Raw genomic sequence first — 14,653 nt, forward strand, 5'->3', positions numbered from 1 at the left:
GTGATTGGTCCATGCAATCCTGTGCTGAGTCATAGTATATGCAATAAAAACTTATTAATGAATGCACCATCACCATAGTTGAGTAAACTTGCAAACAATTAGATCAAATAATAAAATCACGTGCGCTAATGCGGTATCTCAAATAAATAATTAATTGAGCATATACTTGATGCATGCATACACGTTTAAGGCTGTATGATGACTTGCAATAATCATTATAGTAAGCAAGATAAATGTTACACTTCGTTAATGCAAACATCAGCTGCAAGGAAGTGTTGATTACGCAAAGACCAAAGACACGCATATTAGTTTTCACTTTAAATGTGGGGATGCACTATCTCCATATAGCTGCAGAACTTAGGACTGAGGTATACCGAGGTATGTAACTTATGACTGAGGTATATTATGGCGGGTTTAACGATATTCCGCCGCTCGACGTGGCAAAATTCGACGCTATGTTTTACATTGAGTTGAAAGGCTACACCAATTTTTCACCTATGTATTTGTAGTGTTTCATCCAGACAGCAAAAGCAGTTAGGAGCTTAATGTTATTATACCATATTGAAGTTTACAAGCACGTTCGCCGCTACGTACCCTGTTCCAAGTAACAACAATAGTAACTATTGTTTTGTCTCACAGAAAAAAGCCTGTCAGAATGAAGTTGATATTCTCGGTTGCGATTCTTGTACCAATAATATGTAACCATTTGAAATTTGTAAAAGCATCCTTCACAGAGGATGGCTGCGGTAAGACGAAGACATGTTTCAGAGATCCCGAGGGTTGCGACTTGAGCGATTCGAATTGCCGATTTTTCTCTTGGGCTCCGGTACGCACACATAACCTTATTACGGAGCAGCCTATATTAACTCTAACCGTTGTCAGGCGGCGGATCAAGAGGGTAAATACCTTTTCGAAATGAATGGTGGGGCCGGTGGCGGTGGGCAGTATATCGCGATGGCACTTTCCATGAAGAGCGAGATGGTTGATGCAGATATGTATTACTGCGACGGGAAAGCTGTCCGCACGGGAACAATACAAGTCCAGTATGCCCCGCCGGCATACAATGAAATGACGGTGTGTGACTCTCGATAATTTGAGATTTTCTGTTTTCAGCTTGGAAGGTCGGTTGTCAGATTGTTATATACCGGGCATGTTTCGGTAGTATAATGATCAACGTTGACAATGAGGTGGCTCAAAAGCTTACGTGTCCACTGTCCTCGCGAAATCTGGGGTTCTCGATATTGCTGTATCATTTCTTCTCTGCGTTATGATGCACCAGTGACGTTACAGCTGAGTTATAATCATTTTTGGACAAGCTTGACAGCCGCACGCTGGACGAGTTCTTATCTAAAACACACTTGACATATATGTATACTATATGTCAGTGGCAGGGTTGTAATGACTCGAGTCATGACTCGACTCGAGTCAGACTCGAGTCACGATTTTTTTGTGACTCGACTTGACTCGAGTCATTTTCTTGAATTGGGAAAATGACTCGACTCGACTCGAGTCAATATTTGAATTGACTCGACTTGTACTCGAGTCATTACGCATGACTCGACCCAAGTCATTGACTCGGCTTATTTTATATGACTTGAAGATGAAGAAATTTGCGATCGTAATGGCTAGATCAACGCATCTGACGAATTCTGCTGACATCGCTATTTGTCGCCACTGCTTTTGTTGCACTCGTCTGATATCTGACAATGGTAGCAGCAGACAATGGTACCTATAGTAGCAATGCATTGTACAAAATCATCCTGTGATGAAGAGGTAATAGATCCACCGCAATCAAAGTAGGCCTACTCAATACTTTTCAATTATACAAACAATCGAAGCAAAGTTCAAGTATAGGGCCATTGAAATGACTCAGATGGTCAAGTTCTTGGAAGAGACTGATAAGTTCACGTGTAGCTTTGAAGGCGTTGATTCTTTGCATTATTGGGCGACCAGAAATAATGAGTATCCGATGCTTTTCAATGTGGTTCAAAAATGTTTGTCAATTACTGTATCTAGTGCACCAGTGGAACGTGTTTCAGTAGATGTGGATTTATTCTAAGGCCATGCCGCTATAACATATATGAGGATCTCCTTTCCACTTTAGCATTTTCTAATTGTAACTCATCATTGATTTGATCTGCTGTCAGTGAAAACACACAATACACTCCATCCATTTGACGTTTTGGTAGGTATATGTGCATTGTGCACGTTGTGTGATGTTTGTACAATAGGGTTGTTCAAAAATGACTTATTTATTTTACTGGCTGGCTTCTTGGTGAAATTGTTATGTTGCAGAAAAAGAACACTGAATCTGGATTAATTTAAAAAAAAGTAGAATCAATGATATGAGAGGAGAAAATTTTATATTTGAAAATAAACGGAGTGTTTTTGGTGAGAAATTATTTCATATAATATAATTATATGCTAGTAGTAAGCCGACTATTTTTTCATATCCAAAATATTCCACTCTAATAAATTCGCTTTTTCTAGTTGGAATTGAGCCAAATTTGCTATGAATAATATTTTCACACGATATAACAATATCATGAGGTGGCCGGTAAAATTCGAAAATCTCTATTTGTAGTTAATCTAAAATTTCCTCTCATATTAGTAACGCTCCGGCGGCTATTTCGGGAGCTGAGCAGGAAAACTGACCTTTTTTTAGTCAACCACGTGATAATGTGAAAGAAAAACTGCACGTCTACATAAACATGATGCATCTGTTGATTCTCTATCAGCTGGTATCTAGACGTGAATTCGTTGGTTCTATATCAGATAGCATGTAGAATGAATTCGTTGATTCTCTATAAGCTATAAGCAAATTCAGGCTTGAAAACACGAGTTGAACATGACTTCAATACTGTGACTTGGACTCGACTCGAGTCATAACACTATGACTCGGACTTGAGCCTTTAAACTGTGACTTGGACTCGGACTCGACTCCGTGATGAATTGAAAATGACTCGACTTGACTCGAGTCAAAACCACAAAAGTAAGATTGACTCGTGACTCGGAACAATGTGACTTGGTTACAACCCTGGTCAGTGGTTAATAAACTATTCAGACCGCGAGTCAATCATGAGTTTTATTGGCATCTCGCGACCCAAGCCTCAGACATCGAAAAAATGTATTTAATCTTAGTATGCTACCTTTTTACTTACATACGCAACGTAGTTCTATGAAATATGTGTGACGCACGAGATTTCAAATTAGGGTGGCCAATTTTCCTTGCGGAACTCATTTATACGGCGTGGCTCAGATCACAGGGACAGGACTATTCGGCGCCGACCCTGTCGACGACCGGGCATATCAATATCGACTGTTTTGGCAAACCAGCGATGGTCATTCTGGACCAAGGTTTTATCGCCGCCGATTCTTTGGCGCCGCACTTGCGGCATATTGTTCAAAACTTCATGTATTCAACTGTTCTGGCGCGGAAAGGGTGTGCCGTAATACTCAGTTAGTCCCGAACCAGCACGTCGCACATCCCTAGACATCCCAACGGTTTCTGTCAGCGATTCTAAGAATCTACCGTTCTTTCACAATTGCGAATACAAGCCAATTTCAGACAAATCTTATCATAACATCAAACCAATAAGTGTAATACAAATATCGAGATTTTTCATGACCAAGCAATATTGTCATGATCACTTCTGCGTGTCTCGTTTATTGGCTATAGTATATCCAACACAGTGACTTTGAGCGTGTATAAACCATCCACGGGAAATCGCGCGATGCGCGATGATTTTTTAGTTGCAACTTGCAATAATTCAGCAAATATTACATACATATTAAAAGATCGCTCGACGGGGTGGCGACCCAAATTTAGACCCTTCGCGACCCCTAGTTTAAGAACCCCTTGATATATGCATTATATAGGTCGAGGTGAATGCCAGTTCAAGACAACCCAACTGGTTGGTTGTTCGGCATCCCCCCTATCTGTTCAATACATCGGTTTGTCTGTCTTGTATATCGCATTGTACATTTTGTATGTGTGTGTATTGAGCATATGAAAATATAATCTGTGGATTGATTGATTGATTGATATGTCTATCACGCATACGCTAATTTCGTATTACATTCATATCACTAAGACTAAACGATGTATATTTATTTGATTCGAATTGCCTAAAATTTATCTTATAGAGGTGGCGCACGAAAGCTGTGATGTGATTGGTCAACTATCACGATTGTATTACATCCAGTCCATATCGTGTAAAACAGGGGCGGGCAACATACGGCCCGCGGGCCGCATTCAACATCTAAATCCATTCGCAGGAAGCACTATATATAATTGGGATTATAAACCAAAACGCAATATTGGTATTTAATTACATAGTGAAGAATGGAAATAATATATATATATCTTTATTTATAACCAACCAACCACTGATTTGATGATATCGTACACGCGTCAGAAACTTTGGTAAAATTCCATAAGCTGGTCAACCTCAATAACCGATTTTCAAAACTAGGGATAAAATTCTATTTCCCGATTCTTAAAACAGGATGAAGATATGAATCTGCGAGCGCTGATCTGTTTATAGATTTGCTGATTTTACTTCGTTCGACTCCAGGACACACAATGCTGACAGCGTCATAATATCGAATGTGAACACGGAATGGCAACGACCGATTATGCAGCTTCGTTCCGTTTCGCTGAGGCTTCATTCAGAATTATTTTGCGTCACCGACTTTAGGATTTCTGGCAATCCAAAAGTGATCTTTCAGAGCGCAGAATTTACTGAATATGGTCTTGATCGAAAGCTACTGTCGCACTGATCCCGAAAATAAAAATGAAAATATATATATAACAATTATCGTGATGAAATATAATAAGAGAAAGTCCCTGCAGTAATTAGATTTTTAGTACGTATTTTATCAATATTTTCAATACGTTTCTTGAACCTTTCGCGGGCCACACAAAGCGGTTATGTGGGCCGTAGTTTGCCCACCCCTGACGTATATGGAAACCCTAATATAGTTGGGAAATAAAAAAAATATGTACTATTGGATGTGAATGTTTGGGGAAATTGCCTATACTGTATTTCATGGTTGACGAATAAAAGAATTCTCTCTCTCTCACTCACTTCTACTACTACTAATAATAATACAACAAATAATTTTCCTTAGGGGGTAGATTGCTCCCCGGATTATGTGTGTATTTACCAGTTTTACTGTGAATAAAGAATATAAAAATAATAGCCCGACCTAATTTGGGATATACACTTACATACAACCAAATTCCCCAATTCGTTTCGCCTATTGCTACAGTTAACATGCGACATGCTTTTAGGGCGGATTGCAACAAATATCTGCCGCAACTGTGAACGGAGTGGCTCAGTGCTCGTTTCTCCGACCGGCTTCAGTAGTCAAGACAATTAGCAACGGCGATCAAAAAAATTTTGACGTGACGAAAGAAGAGTTTCCTGCTTGTTGCTTCTGGAAATATGGCTGAGAGTGGTAGAGTCAATATTTTTATGAATTATAGTGTCAACTTTCTAACATCTGAATACCAATAGTCTCATAGACGTATACAATCGATTTTCGGGATGGCTCATTCTATGGGCAATGGTTTGATGGCTTACTTGGATTGGTATAGCCTCTCCTGGCATTGAAAGTAATTCTGTAATTCGTCTCATTGTAACTATACTTACAAGGAGTTCAATAAAAAGTCTTCGTGATGGCCTACTCCAGGGGTCGGCAACCTTTTGCTAGTCGCTGGCCAAATTTCGGGTGTACAACTTTTTGGCGGGCCGGATTTTTTCTTAGTACTATATTTTACGCTCACTTCGGTATATTATCCTACATTGCTGCAATCTCAATCATACCAATCAGAAGACACATGTATTTACACTTCAACAACACAGAATAAATGTGACAATTGACGCAGCTTGCTTTGTGAAAGGTTTTCAACTTCTGGTAACAAGTCAGATGAAACAAGAATCGGACCCTATTCAAAATGGACGTCCGATCTTAGCTTGCTCTTCGTGAATTTCATTGTTCAAAACTATTGTTCACATGCGTACGTGCTTCCAAAAATCGATGCAATTTCTTTTGCATTGTTGGTCAAGCTGGGATAAAGACCAATTTCAAGAACGTACTCTTTGTCAAAGTCATGCAGCGATATGCTCTTTGTATGAAATTTGTCATTCAATTCAACTGCATCGCATTTCAGAAAGGCCTATTTGAAATTTTCAGGCAATGGTATTGGCGTCCACATTAAACGGAGTACTGAATAGTCATAATTCATTTTGTATTTAGTTGTTTTCCCACTGAAGTTGCAAATTCAATTTGTTCAGATGTGACGTTAAATGTACCAGGAAAGCAAGATGAGATACCCATTTTCGATTACAAGATTATGAGTCGGCGATATTTGTGTTTTCGAGGAAAGTTGCTATTTCATTTTTCAGTTCATACACTCGTGGAAGCATAGCTGCTCGACTTAATGCGCGAACACGACAGATATAGGCCTACATGACATCGCCATATTGATTCTCTGCTTCTAGTAATATCTGGCGTAACTGATTCAGTTAATGAGGCAAAAATCATAACAGTTTTCACCATTGTGCCAAAACATTATTCAGGTTTGTTGTCATGGCTCACAATGCCTTCTGGAAAATTAAACTATAGATGGGCTAACTAACGTACGGAGGCTAGTTATCTATAATTGAACACTGAACAGTTCGAGATTCCGTCATTGCGTCTGAGATGTTCCAAGCATTTTGAAGCAAAGGAAGGAAGGGCACCTTTATTGCCACACCCCATTAGAGTGGTAAACCCTTTAAAAAAGTATGGAACACCTTCGGTTGCGAGATACACCGGATTGATAAGCACTGATCCAGTCTAGTCTATCTCCATCTGCTACTTCAACCACCTTCGTTTTATGGCGTAACAATTGACTAATACGATGTAGGCTACTATTATATCGTAGCAATGCCGCATTTATTTCATGAAGTGCTGCACTGCAGATTGAAACTCATTATGAAACGGCGGGCCGTATTCTTGTGATAACTAATTATGATGTCGCGGGCCGGACGATTTCGCTTGGCGGGCCGTAGGTTGTCGACCCTTGGCCTACTCCGATAAATTTCCACATTCCAGCAACATATTATGTAAAATGAGTCACTATAGGTCAATAAACTTGATCAATCCCAATGAAGTCAAATCAGTGTACAAATGGCCATTGGGATTAAGTGATTATAGCATAGCGATAGAGCCACATATGTCAAGCTCGAACGTATAAGCATCATTAGTGCGATATGATGATACCAATACAAGACTTTATTGTGTTCCTTTATCTACATTTCAGGTACTCAGATCGAAAAGCATTCTTACGCACTCGCGACCAACTCTACTTACAACTTCTCTGCTGCCCCGGGTACTGAAGGTTATGAAATCGGTGTGTTGAGACAGAAAATGTCAACCGTAGCAATTTCATATATGAGCTTTGGCGTATATTAAACGTTACAGATAATAGCAAAAAGAATGTTGTTGGATCCATTACTTCGGACGGATGCGGAGAAACAAAATCGTGCTTTCGAGACCCGAAAGGCTGTGACATTAACGACGCCGGCTGCAAGTTCTTCTCGTGGCATAAGGTTCCTTAAAATTTACCATGTTTGTCGATAAAATGATTGCTTGGATTGAATCCGTCTATACGCTACATTCATGATTCAAAAATGAAAGATCGCAATTAGGGTTGCATTTAAAACAATTGTTTGTTTAAAACATGTTTTAAACAGTGTTTTAAACAAAGGCCTTTAAAAAAATTGTGATTCTTTTAGTTGTAAAATCATGCCATAATTGTGTAAATACTTTCCAAAAACATGTTGTATGAGCCAACGGACAAATACCACCCGATTTAGCCGACGCTTACGATATGGGATGGTTGGAAACCTCAAACTAGTCGGTTAAACAGCCAAGTTTCACAACCTTTGAACTAAACAGGGAAGATAAATCTAAAATCTTTAAAGTTTCCAATACGCGATATATGAGTTTTAAAATTTGTTTGTCGTTGTGTTGGGTATATTGTCGAAAGCTCCGTAAAATTATGCGTCCATCCGTACCGGTTTCAGCTCGATCTGACCAGTATTTTAGATTTTATGACCCAAATACAATTCCTTATGGGAAATTAAACGAATGAAAACCTTTTAGTACCAATCCTATAAAATCTTAGACTCTATCCCGTATCTGGACTGTACGAAACGAAGGTAGTAGGCCTACCTATTATATATGATCGCTATACAGTATACAGTATAAATACGTTTTAATTGGAATGTTCGCACCCTACAATTAGAATGACACTGAAAATTCTGGATGATTTCTTTCACAGCAAGGTGATGACTCCTTCAATTTCGAGATGATAGGCGGCAGTGGCTCTGGTAAAGAATACATAGCTATTGCGTTGGGAACGCAAAGTGCCATGAAAGACGCAGACCTTTACTATTGCGATGGCGAAACCTTAAGGTCTGGAGTCATAAGAGATTTAGGAGCGGAACCTGCTTACGTTACCACGGTATGCGACCTTTTCAATTCCGGCGTTCTTATGTACCAAACGGTGAATTCGTATATTATAGGAAGGGATGTCTACCATATCGGCTAAGAATGTCAACGGAGTAGCACAGTGTGTCTTTAAAAGACCAGTTTCGGTCACTCGACAGATCAGCGGCGGTAATGAGAAAGAATTTGACTTGAGTGCAGATAGTTTTTATCTGCTGGCGGCATTGGGGCCGATGAACGGTAAGCATATGCGGAAATTGTAGGAAATTTAACTCATATATTTGATATGAAAGAATAGCGCACTCGAGACAGAATTATCCGAAAATGAATGCAAAGTTGGAAAAACACACCAGCTTAAACTTTGGTCATAATTAGCTTATCCAGGAGAATGCTAATCATAGGGCAAGTTTTAGTTGCAGTTAAATCCGTGGAAAGTTGCATTTATTTTTGAAAAAAGTTAAAAAGTTGCAGAAGTTGCATTTTGCTCGGTTGACTAAAAAAAAAGTCAATTTTAAAAGCGTTACTTCGGTGCTGATTTACCGTGTTTCAGTCGAATTTGGCCGTGTATTTCACCAAAATCGAAAATACTTTCATGAAAAATCGAAAAAGTTGCAAAATGTTGCAAAAAGTTGCATGAAAAAAATGGACAAAAGTTGCAAAAAGTTGCACTATAAGATTCCTTCAAACAGCTTAAAACAGCATTCTACATATCTTACGAGTATGTAGAAAGCTGCCGAAAGCTGTAAAAAAAAGTTGCAAAAATTGCAAAAACTTGCCCTACTAATCATCTGATTAATACAGTTAATCGTGGCAACATACTTCACGGAATTAAAAGTTACACCAGACGACTGAGGATAATCCTCCCTCGAGATCTTATTCAACTTTAAGCGTCACTATTAGCATTCTCCCGGATGAGCTAACTTGATGACAGTGGCGGCTCGTGACAATATCGAGTGGTGGGGCAAGGGGTGCATGCGATGTTAATAATCTAAATGACGTCACAATAGTGTATTATGACGTGAAAATGTGACTTCGTGGTCTTCACACACAGTTTGTATGGTGTATCAGTGTTGGGATGACTCGAGTCATGACTTGACTCGAGTCACCTTTTTCGTATGACTTGACTTGACTCGATTCACTTTGCAAAAATGACTTGACTTGACTTGACTCGGCGTATCAGAAATGTGGATTGACTCGTGACTCGGAGCAAATTTGACGAGTCAATTTCAAGTCATCAAGTAATCGGCGTCGATAAAAATCACTGTTCGAATTGTCCGCGAAACGCTGGTGTAACCCGTGAGAGCGGTCAATCATTCAATGATCGTGAGCTTTACTGAGCCTACATTTTTCTCTCACAAATAAATTGACCACAAACGAAGTGATCAGACCTTACAGTAGTAAAGCAAGTAGCAAATATATATCTCTGTTCTCTGTTTTTATCTCAACCAAACCTCTTGTTTTATTCAAATTGAATTCGAATGTTGTTTATATACTCGTTAAACATTGGCGCAGGCTCGAATTGTATCGCATGAATACGTAGTTTACTAGTTGGGTAATGTATTGCATCTTATCAAATCGTTCAATATTCCCTATTTTGCTCGTAAGTACAAACTGAGGCTATGCAATTACTTACGCAATGTAGCAGTTCTTCGTATATGTGACCGATACAAATCATGAGTTGAGTACAACTACTATAACTCATCGAGCCTATGTCTTTACACACCTCGATTCTAAGAAAAGTCTCGATGCGTTTTAATGTGCTGAAACCACGATTGGATTCTGCGGATGAAATCGGGGTGGTCAATAAGCTAGTTACTGCAGCAAAGTTGATAGAAAGCGATTTTTAAACTATAGGAATTTTGAAAGTTCACCACTGGTTACTACTTCGAAAAAAAGATGCATTGGAATATAAGCCAGTCAACTCTAACCGAGTAATGTCGACGATCGGGTAGATCGAGACACCGTTTGCAGTAGAGACCACATTCTTTATATATCACGATACTCAATTTTGTTCCAATTAGATAGACCGCCTCTGGCACTAGCAGTGTAAAAGTGTATAACAAGGCGTCCTTATCCTCGCTTATACCTCAGCTATTCATTGTTATCGAAATATGTTGGGAAAAGGGTAAGAGTTCGCTTTCCTTTCGCGTACGATTAGATCAATGGACAATTTCTAGGCTGACAAGGACCGAGGCTCTTTACCTCTAATTATTGCTCTAAAGAGTCTAATTCTAAAGGAAACTGCATGAACGGCGTAAGGAGCAGAAATTCAACACGATTCATGTTCGCAATTAACCTCGCTAACAATCTGCAGACGTAATACTATAACTCGAGATATTGTGTATAGCCTAACCGGAAAGGTCAACGAGTTCAGACACAAACGCCATTGTTATCTCATACATTGGGTCTGTCATATGGAATCCAACACGTCATTTGAAGAAGTAAGACGAAAGTGGCCTCGGAACAACATAGGAGATTTGGGCCTTGAAACTGGAGACTGTGACATAACACAAATGGCTTACTGTCTAGAAGCCTGCTGCTAAATCGGCATTGGAATAGGAAATATATAAACGAACAAATACGTGAATGAAAGCTGTCAACTTAGTACACTGTTACATCACATCATCGAGAAGTAGCCTCATGACCCTTTTCGGTATGGTACGGTCAAAATTAATACGAACAGCCTGTTATGAAATCGGAACAGAGCAACAGCGAATTTTGCGTAAAATTTACTGAGGAATAGGCTGATCAAGTGATCAGCTGTTAGCCGTCATCGAAAACGAAATAGCTTTCGCGCTTGACAGGGGGTTGTAAGCAAATGGCTTGAAGGCCACAACTTAAAGTAAAATGTAAAGTAAAAGTAAATATTTGAATGCAAAACGAGAATGTTAGTTAACTGTTTCATGATATCATCGTCTCATCACCTATCTCAGTATGGAACACAGTTAACGTTTAGCACAGACCGATCAGACGGCTTTTGCGTGAAATCCGCAATGCGCTAGGTAGGCTATAAAGTCAGATCGGCGCACATATCTACCATACTCGAACTCGATAACGAAATTACTGCCCTAATCATTGAGTGTCAACCTTGAGACTTGGCACAGCGTTCGATACTAAAATCAAGACATACCGTGCAAAAGCTCATGACAGATCTAGGTAAGGAGCATCGTTAAAATCAATAGAGACCAATACCGGCTTTGCGTAAAATCTGTTAGCGACTAATGACGAGTAAGCTCTCACTCGACTTAGGAAACGAAATTACCACTAACATAATTCAGTGACAAACTTAAAACTAGGTACAGCGTTCGATACTAACATTAAGACTTACCGTGCCAAATGTCATGACCGATCTCGGTATGGAGCATCGTCAAAATCAATGGACACTAATACCGGCTTTTGAGTAAAATCTGTTTGCGATACATGACGGATCAGCACACACTCAATTTCAGAAACGGAATTACTACCCTAATCTTCAAGTACCAACCCTCAAACTTGGGACAGTGTTAAACACTACCATCACGACATAACACACCAAGTTTCAAGAATTATCATGGTATGAAACACCGTCAAAATGGACCTATACCAGCAAAGATCGACTCAACGCATATGACGGTAACCGAGTTCAGATATAGATACGATTGTTACATCACACCTGAGGGGCAACCAGGCTATGTTGCCCCACCTGCTCGGTAATTTTATGAATAGGAGAGAGTAAATCTCCGTCTCTTTATAGTGCGCGGCTTTGAGAGAACAGACAGTGAAAGCTTGTTTTGAGCGCTACCGCGGCATATACCCCGGCTAGGCATTCGCAAAGCGAAAACACGAAGAGAATTCGATTTTCGTAGAGACTTCGCTATATAGGCATTTACAAGCGAAAGCACAGGAAGAATGGGATTTTCGCTGTGATTTCGGTATATATTGATTGTTGTGCGTCTATAAATGATAAATAATTGTTATTGAACCGAATTTTAGATGAGGCAATGCCCCAAGCTGCCCTATAGGACGAGCCGCCACTGCTTGATGATCACCCGCCCTTGTGAAATTGTCAGGATTTTTCTGCCGTATTACTATAGTTTGAAAGTATTCGTAGATTTTCAAGCCCTATCGGAGATATTAGTAACAATTTGTGAATCGTTTTAGTAAGGGTGTGATAAACATCCAACACTGATGTCATTCCTGCCAACTCCATTTGAGGTTGGCTGTTTGCAAAACCTTGTTCCGCTAGGATCTTAATAATAACCGTAAGAAAGATATAGAAGTAAGAATTCCTGCTAATTTGCATGGAAATTTCATAGCAAACCGATTCATAGCGGCTGTAACATTACAGTCAAGCGATTTAATTTTGACACGATATATTCATTGTCGCAGGTGACAAAGTGGAACACCATACTTGGCAGGTTAACACTGGGGGTCGTATTATTTCGTCGGAAATCAACTCACGGCCAACTGCTCTCAACCGGCCCAAATTTTTCGCTGAAATTCTGGAATCTGAGAGTGACAATAAATCAAATTTACTGTAATGTTATACTTGTGCTGAACTGCTCGACGAATAGACTATGCATAAACAGTTTATCATTTACATGTATACTGTATGTATATATAAAGTATGGGTGTCATTGCTATATAAGTTAAAAATCGACAACATCGTACCGTAGTTCAACCATTGTTCTTGTACAAGTCGTGTTGGTCTCAACTCTCGCTGAATGTACCCCACAACTCTTTTAGTGATTCTATTCGAATATATAGATGAAATGAAATGTTTACATTGTGCGTGGAATTCGTGAGGTCCCGTGGTTGTCCTGGTGTGTGGCTGAGCCGTATCATCAGATAGTAGTTGTTTCGAGCATTCGCGGTAGCATAATTATATACACGATAATGCAGCGAATGGTGGTTATGGAGATTTCTCGCAGAGTAGCGAAGTATTAGCTGAATGTCTGAGTAACCCCATTTGCGACTCAGAACGAATCTGCTTGCGCACAAAAGCAGTGCCGCAGTCCCAAGCCAAAGGAGTCGCTCTCAAGCTCAACGTTGTATCATGGCCTCTAACCGGGTTCTCAAACACGCGGCCCTCGAGGTCTGTATGTGTAAGCATTGTATAAACTACACCCATCTTGTTAGTTGAGGGTTAACTAACTATTGTTTTTGAATAGTTTTAGATCTAGTTGCGAATTTTACAAAATAATAGTTGCCGAACAACTAGAAAACAGGCGTCGTGGTTTAGCGGAAATATTGATACCTGTGTTCTGTTGTGCGATATTGCTAGCTCACAGTCGTCACTATACTAATAATCGCGTATAGTCAGGGGTATTTTCGGGCTCAGAATACAATATATAGTTAGTCTTGTTTTCGTTAGTTAGATTAGTTGCGGATTATTGAAAGGTTGTTAGTTCTAGTTCTAGTTGCTAGTCTTGAAAAACAGGCAGCTCTAGTTCTAGTTGCGCATTTTGAAAATCCAGTAGTTTGCAGTGATGAGCATCGGAGCGGAGTCGGAGTGGATTCGGAGCGGAGTTTTGTCGATTTTCTGACAGTCGGAGCGGAGTCGGAGTTTACTACAGATATTTTTCGGAGTATTGTAACTTTTGTCACCGATATCTTTGGATAGCTCTGACCAGAATACACTCTTGATTATGATTGCAAACCAAATCACAGACAGTTGAAACGTTGTAAATTTGTAATATGACGGGTAACATGCAAAAATGATTGCCGAGTGCATAAAAATTAGCCATCTGCACTGCAATTGGGGACTGGAGAGTAAACAATACTATGAGGCCAACCATATTATCACATGTACCATGTTGTACCATGTGTACCATGTACCATGCTTGCCACTGTTTCGGATACTTGACGAGATTCTTCCGAGTATCTCGGAGTCTGGGATTGAACTCTTCGGAGTCGGAGGGAGTTTTCCTCACACTAAAGTTGTCGGAGGGATTCGGAGTCTCGAAAAGCACTATTCGCTCATCACTGGTAGTTTGTACAGGTACAAGTCTACTGCATCTAGTCCGCAATGAGATTTATCGAAAAATCCATAGTAATTTTTATCAAAATGCTTACATAACGTCATTAACATGCCACATTGCCACTCTTTGAGTATACGATCCAGATGTTTATTATCATTCGTCACGCTCCGTTCACCTCCGTAGTATATTTA

General features: G+C 39.7%; 1 protein-coding gene across 2 annotated transcripts; it reads left to right on the forward strand.

The window, feature by feature from the left end:
- Positions 1 to 600: 600 nt before the first annotated feature.
- LOC145442001 (ferric reductase 1-like) lies at positions 601 to 13,253 on the forward strand. Of its 2 annotated transcripts, none has more exons than XM_080319971.1 (8): positions 601 to 826; positions 883 to 1,074; positions 5,297 to 5,463; positions 7,313 to 7,381; positions 7,474 to 7,601; positions 8,336 to 8,518; positions 8,580 to 8,742; positions 12,871 to 13,253. In XM_080319971.1, the coding sequence occupies exons 3-8, from the start codon at positions 5,451 to 5,453 to the stop codon at positions 13,020 to 13,022; spliced, it is 708 nt and encodes a 235-aa protein (XP_080176097.1). In that variant the 5' UTR covers positions 601 to 826; positions 883 to 1,074; positions 5,297 to 5,450; the 3' UTR covers positions 13,023 to 13,253. The 2 variants fall into 2 exon arrangements, with proteins under 2 accessions (XP_080176097.1, XP_080176095.1); XM_080319969.1 differs by having other exon boundaries at positions 602 to 826; positions 7,313 to 7,402.
- Positions 13,254 to 14,653: the final 1,400 nt, after the last annotated feature.

Source organism: Botryllus schlosseri, chromosome 6 (assembly GCF_051294905.1).
Source record: "Botryllus schlosseri isolate E-star chromosome 6, Bs_hap1, whole genome shotgun sequence".
In the NCBI taxonomy this organism is placed as follows: Eukaryota; Metazoa; Chordata; class Ascidiacea; order Stolidobranchia; family Styelidae; genus Botryllus; species Botryllus schlosseri.